The following is a 13,429-nucleotide window of genomic DNA, read 5'->3' as shown; positions in this document are numbered from 1 at the left end:
TAGAATCAGGTTACTATACCTACTAGGGATGTCAGAAGTACCAATACTTCGGTAACAAGTCGATTCTAAAATAAAAAAAAAAGATTCCAGTGTTTCTGTAGTACCGAACACCGACTCATTTTCTGTCCCTGTGCACTGTCTGACTGATAGACGGCTGCTTTCAAATGCTCACATGCTTATTTGACTGTGTGCATCTTACTCCTTTTATACAGGAAATGATTGGATTCCTCTTTTCCTATGTCTGGTTAGACAGTAAAAATTGGTCTTACATGCCAAAATTGGTGGATGTGAGAGTAGGGATTGGTGATGTATAAGGTAAGTTGTTTCAGAGTCATAGCAAGTATTACATTTTGATGAAAGATTATTAAGACAAAATGTACAGGTGCATCTCAATAAATTAGAATGTCGTGGAAAAGTTCATTTATTTCAGTAATTCAACTCAAATTGTGAAACTCGTGTATTAAATAAATTCAATGCACACAGACTGAAGTAGTTTAAGTCTTTGGTTCTTTTAATTGTGATGATTTTGGCTCACATTTAACAAAAACCCACCAATTCACTATCTCAAAAAATTAGAATATGGTGACATGCCAATCAGCTAATCAACTCAAAACACCTGCAAAGGTTTCCTGAGCCTTCAAAATGGTCTCTCAGTTTGGTTCACTAGGCTACACAATCATGGGGAAGACTGCTGATCTGACAGTTGTCCAGAAGACAATCATTGACACCCTTCACAAGGAGGGTAAGCCACAAACATTCATTGCCAAAGAAGCTGGCTGTTAACAGTGGCTGGGGTCAAGGCATCAAGAGCCACCACACACAGACACTACAGTTGTCGTATTCCTTTTGTTAAGCCACTCCTGAACCACAGACAACGTCAGAGGCATCTTACCTGGGCTAAGGAGAAGAAGAACTGGACTGTTGCCCAGTGGTCCTCTTTTCAGATGAGAGCAAGTTTTGTATTTCATTTGGAAACCAAGGTCCTAGAGTCTGGAGGAAGGGTGGAGAAGCTCATAGCCCAAGTTGCTTGAAGTCCAGTGTTAAGTTTCCACAGTCTGTGATGATTTGAGGTGCAATGTCATCTGCTGGTGTTGGTCCATTGTGTTTTTTGAAAACCAAAGTCACTGCACCCGTTTACCGAGAAATTTTGGAGCACTTCATGCTTCCTTCTGCTGACCAGCTTTTTAAAGATGCTGATTTCATTTTCCAGCAGGATTTGGCACCTGCCCGCACTGCCAAAAGCACCAAAAGTTGGTTAAATGACCATGTTGTTGGTGTGCTTGACTGGCCAGCAAACTCACCAGACCTGAACCCCATAGAGAATCTATGGGGTATTGTCAAGAGGAAAATGAGAAACAAGAGACCAAAAAATGCAGATGAGCTGAAGGCCACTGTCAAAGAAACCTGGGCTTCCATACCACCTCAGCAGTGCCACAAACTGATCACCTCCATGCCACGCCGAATTGAGGCAGTAATTAAAGCAAAAGGAACCCCTACCAAGTATTGAGTACATATACAGTAAATGAACATACTTTCCAGAAGGCCAACAATTCACTAAAAATGTTTTTTTTATTGGTCTTATGATGTATTCTAATTTTTTGAGATAGTGAATTGGTGGGTTTTTGTTAAATGTGAGCCAAAATCATCACAATTAAAAGAACCAAAGACTTAAACTACTTCAGTCTGTGTGCATTGAATTTATTTAATACACGAGTTTCACAATTTGAGTTGAATTACTGAAATAAATGAACTTTTCCACGACATTCTAATTTATTGAGATGGACCTGTATATTCTTTGGAATAACATGCACCAGTGAATCATGCTGAAGTAAGTCCAGGAAAGGGTTTAAGAATGTAAATAGGTCAGTTTTCACTCTGATCTGTATTCAGTGAAGATCACCATATGATACTACTAATTTTCTTTTTTTTAGTAATAGTATCAGAAAATAAAATACCCAACCTCTCAGCCAATGTCTTTGGGGGTATTTACACTTGATCAACTGATATCTAGACGATCATGAAAAGTGTATATAGCCTTCAAGATGCATTCAGAGCAGAGACATCCCTTTAATTCCATTACAAGCTGGATGGACAGACGAACTTGTGAACTGCCATATAGGGTGAAAAGATTGTAAAACAGAAACTCTCCAAACAAAAATTTCACTGCCCGGCATTAGCAGCATCGCTGAAGTTAATTTTCGGAAGATAAATTTGCATATAGTTTGGGAATACTTGATCAGATTAATATCTGTTTTGTTGAAACACATTAATGTATACCCAATCGGAATGCAAGTCGATCAATCAAGATTCATAAAGTGACTAATCAAACAGTAAATAGGCTCTTTGAAGAGTGCAGTGTTCTTTTACCCAGCCAGGAAATTACATGACTGTGGCTATATTTTTGCTAAATTATATTACCTGGTTCATGGCACATATTGCAGCTGTTCCAAGGTTAAATGTCCACTGTGTGTTGCTAAAAGCAAGTTGTTCTCCCAAACAAATGAGGCTTTTAAAGTCAATGCTCTATTGAGTTTTAAATACACAAAACCTCCCTACCCTTAACCTTAAACCTAAAGATAGAAAATATGAGATCAAAGCATAATTTTGTGATGCTTATGACACTTTCGCCTAACACTTCAACTTGCATGCTCTTCAAGAGTCATAACCCAGTCCACTGCATCGCAAGTGCAATGCTCTATCAGTTGAGCTACTGCACAATCTGATCACACTTGAACAAGTTTGTAAATGTAGTTGGTTATGTAATGCAAATGCTAAAATGTATTGAACAGGGTGAAAAGTAAGTGTTTATGAACTGATAATCTGGCATTGTACTCATGATTTGTGTGAAAGGGAAAAAAGTAGTTGTTGTAGTGCCTTTAGTGTTCATTTCACCAGGACAGTGTAACAAATAAGGCAATGTCCACAAAATTCTGTTTTCGAAACGCTCTCATACGTTTTCCAAAAGTTTCTTGTCCACACTGAAATGTCTGAAAATGCTTAAATCCTCTGACTGTGAAAATTTGCGATTTCATTTACGGTCTGAAACGCAATTGTCTTGGGTGTTCCTCTGCTGGACAGCAATTCTGAGTAAACTTCCTGTCGCCTTTGGAGAAATGCAATGTGAAGGTTGTACAAGGTAACTTGTACCTTTAACAATGCTATCAAAGTGGATAGCAGACACAATAACACCGCTAAAACATGGGACGCCATCTTGATTGTTTTGGGTTGGATGGATCACGACTGCGTCACATGACAACAAATAATCATTGTTTTCCAGTGTTTAAGTTTTCCTTGTCCACACTACAATGCGAATAGGGGGTTTTCAAATTCATCCACTTGCAAGAGCGTTTTCAAAAAGCTCTGTTTTTGCTGGACAAAAACAGTGTCTCAGTGTGGACGGAAGGCCAAAACACAGAGAAAAGAATGCGTTTTCAATCACAAATGTATTAGTCTGAACATAGGCTGACATAATTCTATGAGACCAGGTTGCTTTTACTGCAGACATAACATTCACAGGCTGTTTTGTCTGCTCAGTTATAATTTTAAAAACATTACCTTTGTTTTCTATGTGACTGACAATGTACTGAGGTCAAAAGGTCTTGAAGAACAAGTGTTTATCAACCTTTCATCATATGCTTGAGTTTCAACTTTGTCTCTTTGTGATGGTTTTGATTTCATGGTTTATATATGGTCTGTTGTTGTCTACCCTGCACAAAGATTCTAACAGAACACTGGGGAACAGAGCATAGCAGTGGTAAACATGGATGCATTAAAATTTTAAAAATGCACAAGTCATTATTTATTTATCCGATTGCCAAAACCACAGTGGCAGATTGTAATCTCCAGACGAGAGCAGCGCTTGCTTGTGAAGTACACACAGACGTAAATCAACACTTGAAATGCTCCAAAAAAGAAAAACAAATTGCTAAAGTAGTTTTGAATTGATGCCAACATGTATAGCACAATTGGAAGTTTTCAAACAAAAATTCACATTTTTACCATTTTAGTGCCAACAATAAGCATTAGTGTTAAAATAAGAGTGCTTTCACCACAGAGCTTTTAGTGCTGATTCAAGTCTGTTTGCCATCACGTTTTGATTCATTTGGTTGGTGTAAAAGCGTTTTTCTGAACTACAGTCTGCTTGAAAATGTGAACTTCAGTATGGTCCCCAATCCATCCTAATTTACATTTAATTAAAAGCACCTGCCTAATATTGTTTAGGTCCCCCCTCGTGCCGCCAAAACAGTGCCAACCCGCATATCAGAATAGCATTCTGAGATGCTATTCTTCTCACCAAAATTGTACAAAGTGGTTTTCTGAGTTAACGTAGACTTTGTCAGTTTGAACCAGTCTGGTCATTCTGTTTTGACCTCTCTCATCAACAAGACATTTCTGTCCACAGAACTGCCGCTCACTGGATGTTTTTTGTTTTTGGCACCATTCGGAGTAAATTCTAGAGACTGTTGTGTGTGAAAATCCCAGGAGATCAGCCGTTACAGAAATACTCAAACCAGCCCATCTGGCACCAACAATTTCCAAGCGACTGCAGCAGTGCATAACATCAAGTAGAGACAGGTCAGAAGCTTCAGTTAATGTTCACATCAACCAACAGAATGGGGAAAAAAAATGGGGACAAAAGAAATGGGGACCATGGCATGATCGTTGATGATTTCTGGAACTATCGGTTATCGGCAAAAATTCACACTGATAGTTTTTCCCCATTGTGTCTGGTGCTGGAGCGGCTGGGAAGGGTCAGCTGTTGTTATACAGTATGAGAGCGGCCTCTAGAGGTGAAATAAAAACACTTCACTGATGCCTTGTGGTTTGTTTTGACACATGAGACTACACTCTTCAGAACACTTCAGATGCGGATTTAAAACATCAACAGTGAAAAGGCATGTATACAGTACACTACAGTACATGTTGTTATATCACTATAAAGTAATTAATTTGTTGACTAGATCTGCTGCATTAGTAGAGAACAGCAGTATGTTTGACAACAAGGCTGAGAGGACGCTAACATTAAAGCTAACCTCAAGCGGTTAGAACAATGTGACAAAAATATAGGCAAGTCCTACCCAAATGTTAACTGTCACGACTGTTGCCATTTATTACCATCTATTTGCATTAGTTTATATCCAGCAGGTCACGTTTATGTATTCGTTAGCCAGATAAGTTGCATATTTAAAGCTAGTGATATTAGAAAGCAAATTAATATATTTATGCAGCCAAGAGAAACATATAAACAAATCAGAAACGCTTCTGATTTCAATTCAGTTTTTTTATCCTCACTGTAATATGATGACTTCAGATTGATCATATGCTTGCGCTAAAAAAGGCTAGACACAGTGCAACAAATACAGTTTAACAGAAAGCAGGTGTCTCAATATGCTATTAAAGTTCTTTTTAATTAGACGCATCATCTAAAAAACAGCACTCCTGCACGAGACGCTGAATAAACAAAAACAAAGGGAAACAAAGACGTTCGTCTAGCACGCGTTTACATAGAAAAACAAATGGATGTTTGCAAATGCATTTGGTGTGAACAGCCCCTTACTGTTGGTGGAGGTCTTTGGCTGTTGCGTCTTGCTCTCTTAATAAGCGTTTCTCAGATTAAGCAATGAGTTGTTTAAACGCTTTGTCAGGAAAGATGTTCAACTTGGAAATATGTGTCTCAAGATCCTCGCGTTCGGTTCCAGTCTGTTGTGTTCCATCTGATTGAACAGCCCCTGGCCTGGGCTCATAGTCTGAGCCACTTCACCACTGAGTTCAGCCAAATACCACTGCTATCTGTGAATATTGCTACTTTACATACAACTGTACTGAATAAAAAACAATGTGGTGTTTCGCTGTTATTATGAAGTTTGAGTCTGGAGTAGTAGGAATCAGTGCAAGTGTAACACCATTTGAACTGTCTATTGAAGCGTTTTCCCCCCTCATTTTACATTTGACTTTTGAGAATATGGACTGACTAAAATGTTTTATTTATTTTATGCAAATTAGTTGAAAATGAAATGCTCTTTTTTTAACAGCCAGGATAGGAACGTTCTATGCAATAATATAAGGGTGCTGAATGGTTTATGTATTTATTGCGCCCTCTTGTGGACCAAGGAAACAACGTCAATTTTAAATGAAATAATACTTTTAAAAAGTAAATTTTCATGGTTCAGTCAGTACTGTTTATTTTTGTAATGAAGTTCAGCACTATTTTACTTTGTTATTTTTTCATTCAGTATCAATTTTAAAAACTATCCGTTGATTAATTGGTTATCGGCTGTTGGTCGACCTCTACATGGATTTGATGAATTATGATCATCTGAATAATTTTTGTGAAGATACTTTTTCAAAAAAGTACAGTGGTGATACTATGGTACAGTGATGGTTATTTGATACAGTATGCGGGTATTGACAAATAACACGGACAATTACAGCGCATTTATTTATACATTTATTTTGTATTAATTAAATTACAGTGCATCCAGAAAGTATTCACAGCGCTTCACTTTTTCCACATGTTATGTTACAGCCTTATTCCAAAATGGATTAAATTCATTATTTTCCTCAAAATTCCCCATAATGACAACGTGAAATAAGTTTGTTTGAAATCTTTGCAAATTTATAAAAAAATAAAATAAAAAAAAAGTCACATGTACATAAGTATTCACAACCTTTGTCAATACTTTTGTTGGAGCACCTTTGGCACCAATTACAGCCTCAAGTCTTTGAGTATGATGCTACAAGCTTGGCACACCTATTTTGGGGCAGTTTCTCCCATTCTTCTTTGCAGGACCTCTCAAGCTCCATCAGGTTGGATGGGGAGCGTCGGTGCACAGCCATTTTCAGATCTCTCCAGAGATGTTCAATCGGGTTCAAATCTGGGCTCTGGCTGGGCCACTCAAGGACATTCACAGAGTTGTCCCGGAGCCACTGCTTTGTTATCTTGGCTGTGTGCTTAGGGTCGTTGTCCTGTTGGAAGATGAACCTTCACCCCAGTCTGAGGTCCAGAGCGCTCTGGAGCAGGTTTTCGTCAAGGATGTCTCTGTACATTGCTGCATTCATCTTTCCCTCGATCCTGACTAGTCTCTCAGTTCCTGCCACTGAAAAACATCCCCACAGCATGATGCTGCCACCACCATGCTTCACTGTAGGGATGGTATTGGCCAGGTGATGAGCGGTGCCTGGTTTCCTCCAGACATGACGCTTGCCATTCAGGCCAAAGAGTTCAATCTTTGTTTCTCAAGGTCTGAGAGTCCTTCAGGTGCCTTTCGGCAAACTCCAGGCGGGCTGTCATGTGGCTTTTACTGAGGAGTGGCTTCCGTCTGGCCACTCTACCATACAGGCCTGATTGGTGGAGTGCTGCAGAGATGGTTGTTCTTCTGGAAGGTTCTCCTCTCTCCACAGAGAAATGCTGGAGCTCTGTCAGAGTGACCATCGGGTTCTTGGTCACCTCCCTGACTAAGGCCCTTCTCCCCCGATCACTCAGTTTGGCCGAGCGGCCAGCTCTAGGAAGAGTCCTGGTGGTTCCAAACTTCTTCCATTTACGGATGATGGAGGCCACTGTGCTCATTGGGACCTTCAATGCTGCAGAAATTTTTCTGTACCCTTCCCCAGATCTGTGCCTCGATACAATCCTGTCTCGGAAGTCTACAGACAATTCCTTGGACTTCATGGCTTGGTTTGTGCTCTGACATGTACTGTTAACTGTGGGACCTTATATAGACAGGTGTGTGCCTTTCCAAATCATGTCCAATCAACTGAATTTACCACAGGTGGAATCCAATCAGTTGTAGAAACACCTCAAGGATGATCAGTGGAAACAGGATGCACCTGAGCTCAATTTTGAGTGTCATGGCAAAGACTGTGAATACTTATGTACATGTGATTTTCTTTTCGTTTTTTATTTTTTAATAAATTTGCAAAGATTTCAAACAAACTTCTTTCACATTGTCATTATGGGGTATTGTTTGTAGAATTTTGAGGAAAATAATGAATTTAATCCATTTTGGAATAAGGCTGTAACATAACAAAATGTGGAAAAAATGAAGCGCTGTGAATACTTTCCGGATGCACTGTAATTACTTATTCACTTATTTTCTTAATTTTTAAATTAATCTGATTAATTTTCATAAAATTTTTGGGGTGAAATGTAACTACACATTTTTGTAAGATTCAACCATACCATCCTGAGAAAAATACTGAGGAAAAAGATCCTCCCAGAGGCTGGATTTGAGCAGAGTCTGGAGACGGGAAGAGGACTTAAATGTGGATTTTCACAGCTGAAATGACATCACATCTGTCTATGTGTTCTCTGCCTTTAATCTCTGATTTATTCCCTTCCCTCCATCTCTCCCTCCCTCCCTCCCTTTCTCTCTCTCCGTCTCTGTCTCCAACCAACCCCCCATTCACTAATGCATCACACCAGTCCTGTTGAAGGCTTCTTGTCTGTGCCTGGGCTCAGTGAAACTCATCAGCTGTCTATTGACAGAGAAGAAGAATGCCTTTATACTCTCAATATGATCTCTAGAGTTTGCAGTCTACTGACGTGGAAAGAAGAGAGAACTTTATAATGTCTGTAAATTTATGAAGACAGTAGAGGAATGGTGATGAACTATTTGTTAATCTGTATGTAGATTTCTTAAAGGAATGTGAACTGGATTCCTCTTCAATCCTAAAGGATCCTAATAGGATAAAATAAAAATCCTCTTTTAAAATCAAATAAGATGATAAACTAAAGCTTTTTTGTTATTTTAGATTCTTAGAGTTCTATTGGTTATTGTGTCGTCTTTATCAGAATAATGTCTATAAAAGACGGGGGAGATAGATTTTAAAATCCTCAAAAAATTCCATTAAATTCTTTTAGATGATCTACAGGGGTTATATCCAATTGATAAACATAATAGTCTTTTTTGGAACTGTTCTAAAATATATAGCTTGTCTTTTTGGTGTTGTGTTGGAATCGTATAAGAAATTTCCCATTTGGATGCTTTAGAATTCCAAACTATTAAAGAAATTCCAACAGAATCCCTGCACACATTCCTTCAGGATTGGTTGACTTTTTAAGTTGGATAACTGGTTTACTTTAACCGTGGTTTGTGAAACGTGCATGAATCCTACATTTGTTATGGACCACATTCAAATGTTGCACAAATCTAAACTTACATAGGATAATCGGCTATAAACTTGAGTGGATGGATGGACAGATCTAAACTGTCAGCTCTTATACTGATGGAGCTGGGCAGACTAAACCACCAGCAGGAAAGCTTCTTAAGGTGTTAGACTGCTGCTCAGCTATTTTGGGCCACAATAAAACACTACAATCTGTATTACACATCAGACCATCTTTGTGTTAAAGATACAAGATGCCAGCATCACTTGCATGCATATAATCAAAGAACTCAAATCTGTGGATCCCTATAGTCAAAGGATGTATACAGGATCGGTATTTAGGTTGGAACCAAACCTCAGCCATTTCAGTTTGTTTTTTTATTCAATATTCCAGTTTATCCAGTCTGATCCCTTCAGTATCATACAGAATTGGTTCCAAATTATTATGTCATTCAGCAGTCCTGTACACATCATTTAGGATTTTTGACTTTATGTGCACCCGCTCATATGACTCATTTATTATGTTTATTTACCTTCAGTTGCATAGTTGTGGTCTCGGAGGAAGCTGTTGTTGATCTTGCGGGTGTCTATTTCCTCATCCATTGAGAAAGGCGCTGATTACAGTGAGAAACGCAGCAAGAGAACGCGCAATCCATGATCCGCGCTCGTGCGTTCAGCTCAGAGTCCGCCGCGCGAGATACGCGCGCACCGGCGTCATGGTGTAAACGGATATTAAACAGCAGTCGCACTTAAATCCTCGAATAAATGAACAATAATAGGACTGAAAGACGGTAGAAAGTCGGTGCCGGTTCGCAGTGTCAAAAGGCGTGGCTGTCTGCGGTCATTTCAAGTTGAACGGGCGTCATCCAAGAATACATCAACAAGCCGAGTCCAAATTCATACTTGGAAATCAACTGTCATTCAGCGACTGAGGAGCGTCAGACGTGACCGGCGATGCTGCCTCACAGACTACCGGCATACAGAGCTCGCTGAGTGAACTGCTCACGCGAACGCTCCTGTCAACACGCCGCATCGGTTGTGTGCGCGCGCGAGAGAGAGACTTGCGCTACAGGGCGCGTGACGTGATGACTCCTCCCCGACAGCTCGCCTCTGTACACCTGCGTCAGCATCACTCCAGAGTGTGCGCAAATGTGCTGGCGGAGACCACTTGTTGTGATGACTTAAGTCTGGCTCATGATGCGACGTGTGATGGTCCATCAGAACTTGTTAAATTATGCTAATCTGAGACAATTTTATGATTATGATGATGATGATGATGATGAGCTCCTGCTTATCTTTACAAAAAAGTACTGTAGCGATACCATGGTACAGTGATGGTACTTTGATATATGGGTGTAGATTAATAACATTGACAATTACAGCATATTTATTTATTAAAATGACAATTTTTTTATATTTTGTTTTTCTTAAGTTTTGTGCACAAATAGTCCTCTTGCAATGTGAGAAATTAATTTTTGTAAGTTCTAATATTTAATATAATTTATGAAAGTTCATAAAAACTGCATGTATAATTATGCAACAATTTTTAAAAACACTTTTGTTAACATAGTGTGAATATCGTATAGCTTGTCACACTGAATGACGCTGTCATTACCTGTATGTCAACTACCTGTATGTCTGGTCTGATCATGTTCCTGAATAATTACTATACTCATGTATTTCAATGGTACTTCCATGGCATTTACCATAGTACTTTAAAACAGAGCAGTAACCACCACAGACAATAAGGGCTCCAATAGTCAAATTAGTGGTCGAACTTTATGGGTTTTTCAATGGTTGATTCTAATCTGCTTCGAAGAATACCATGGTACTATCATGGTACATGTCCAAAATATTATTATTATTATTGATTTTTTTATCCATTGATTTTTATTTACTTATTTTATTAATACAATTTGTGGATATCAACATTATGCCACAAATGCTGTCAAATGGGCTTAACTTAAAGGGATATTTCACCTAAGAATGAAAAATCTCATCATTTACTCACCCTCATGCTATCCCAGGTGTGTATGACTTTTTATCTTTACCAGAACACATTTGAAGAAAAATATCTCAGCTCAGTAGGTCCTTAAAATGCAAGTGGATGGTGATCAGACGCTCCAAAAATCACAGACAGTCAGCTTATGCATCATCCATACGACTCCAGCGGTTAAATTAATGTCTTCTAAAGCAGCACGATCGCTTTTGGTTTAAAAAAGATCAATATTTAAGTACTTTTTAACTATAAACCATCTCTTCTGGTCAGCAGCCGTATACGCATTCACGAGAACGCTGAGTTCACGTGGTCTTTCGTGTGACGAATTCATGTTGGCATGTTATGGATGTAATCTCATGTTTTTCTCTTGGTTGAGACATCCAGGATGAGCACACAAATGCTCCATTGTGAGTAAACAAACAGATAAATACTGATCTAAACCTAAACCAACCAAGCTGCTGTACAGCGTTCCTCCTACTCCTACGCTTGTAAACAGCACTGCTCTTCCGGCCGTGACGCACGCGTGTCAGTTCTCGTGCGAACATGTCAACGTGTTTACGTCACATGCGCATACTGCTGCTGACCGAAGCGCTAATTTAAAGTTAAGTACTTAAATATGGATCTTTTTCGCACCTAAAGCAACGATTGCTTTTGGTGCGAAAAAGATCCATATTTAAGTACTTAACTTTAAAAGTCATTAGTTTTAAAAACATTAATTTATCCACTGGAGTCGTATCAATGACGTTTATTCTGACTGTCTGTGATTTTTGGAGCTTCAAAAGGTGGATCACTATCCACTTGCATTATAAGGACCTACTGAGCTAAGATATTTTTCTATTTTTCTTCAAATGTGTTCTGCAGAAGAAAGAAAGTCATACACACCTGGGATATCATGAGAAAATAATGAGAGAATTTTTATTTTTTGGTGAACAATCTGTTTAAAGAATATTCCTGGATTCAATTTATTGAATATGGAATATTCCTTTAAGCAGACAACAATGGATCAGATTTACTCATGTTTAACTGCATGTTGTTCTCCACTCTATGTTGAAACATTTAAAGACTGCACGGGTTATTTGACACATCACTGCCCTTGAAACGCACATGAAATTAGTCAAATGCTTGATCTTTTTTCCTCCATAATACAGACTGCTGAAGCATTCACCTTCTTGCCTTACCGTTTACCACTTCAAAATCCCCATATCCCAATCCTATTGCATGTCACATGTGGCAAATGAAATCCTCTCTGCATCAAATCCCTTTAATTAGAAGATAACAGGGCAGGGAAAACCCTTGGAGTAATCTTAATACTAGTTCTGGTGGAATTACATAAGATATTTTTTCTGCACAGTCAATGGAGTCTTTAATTAAGTCATAATCTTTGGGTCGAAACCTGAGGATAAGAATTGTACATTTACATAAAGGAATTGAAAATTCTCTCATTTATTCACCCTCATGTCATCCCAGATGTGTATGACATTATTTATTCTGCACAACACAAATTAAGATTTTTAGAAAAATATTTCAGCTCTGTAGGTCCTCACAATACAAGTGAATGGTGACCAAAACTTTGAAGCTCCAAAAAGCATATAAAGGCAGCATAAAAGTAATCCATACAACCATAAGTCTTCTAAAAATCTTAATTTGTGTTCAGCAGTCAAACACATCTGGGATGGCACGAGGGTGAGTAAATGATGAGAGAATTTTCATTTTTGGGTGAACTAACCCTTTAACCTCATGAGACTGCTTTGTGCATTTTCCATTTCCCTTTTTGATTTGTAACTAGTAGCATCTAATAAACATGCAATATATATATATATATATATATATATATATATATATATATATATATATATATATATATATATTGTTCTCAATGTTCTCTTTTTGCACAGTCAAAGAAACAAAAGATAGCCAGAGCTGAAGCATTTTACCAATCAGAAATTAGCAAAATTAATTCTGATTAAAAGTAATGGCCAACATCGTCCAATTACTGCCAACCATGTTAAAATAAAATTTTGCATTATACAATTCTGAATCTATATACTGATTATCACTGACCCATGTCTGCCAAACATGTTGAGTGGTCCAAACATCATCTGCAGCCTGAAATGGAACTTTTGGTTTTATTTTAGGAGTGAATGCACTTAACTGCATAGAAAGCTATAGGATGCACCCTAGCTCCCTGTTTAGTAAACCACTTAACCTCCAGTGTACAGTCCTGTCTGCACTGGTCTCGGAACATTTCGAAATGCACCTTATTTTCATCCTAACTCCATATAAATCCTCTGAAAGCAAAATTTTTCAGCTTTTGGATGAACCCAT

At 38.4% G+C, this 13,429-nt stretch overlaps 1 protein-coding gene across 4 annotated transcripts in view; it reads right to left on the bottom strand.

Moving 5' to 3' along the window:
* LOC127431289 (serine/threonine-protein phosphatase 2A 55 kDa regulatory subunit B beta isoform) overlaps positions 1–13,429 on the bottom strand; it is a 113,656-nt gene that overhangs the window by 58,132 nt on the left and 42,095 nt on the right. The window contains exon 1 of one of the 4 annotated variants that reach the window (XM_051681670.1): positions 9,639–10,347. The exons of 2 other annotated variants lie outside the window; for them this stretch is intronic. In XM_051681670.1, the coding sequence (XP_051537630.1) occupies positions 9,639–9,708 (70 nt within the window). In that variant the 5' untranslated portion in view covers positions 9,709–10,347. Of the gene's footprint in view, positions 1–9,638; positions 10,348–13,429 lie in introns of those variants that run through there. One more of the 4 variants, XM_051681672.1, reaches the window with a different exon arrangement.

The sequence above is a fragment of the Myxocyprinus asiaticus genome, chromosome 40 (assembly GCF_019703515.2).
Source record: "Myxocyprinus asiaticus isolate MX2 ecotype Aquarium Trade chromosome 40, UBuf_Myxa_2, whole genome shotgun sequence".
NCBI classification, from domain to species: Eukaryota; Metazoa; Chordata; class Actinopteri; order Cypriniformes; family Catostomidae; genus Myxocyprinus; species Myxocyprinus asiaticus.
This window is presented reverse-complemented; position numbering and strand designations above follow the sequence as displayed.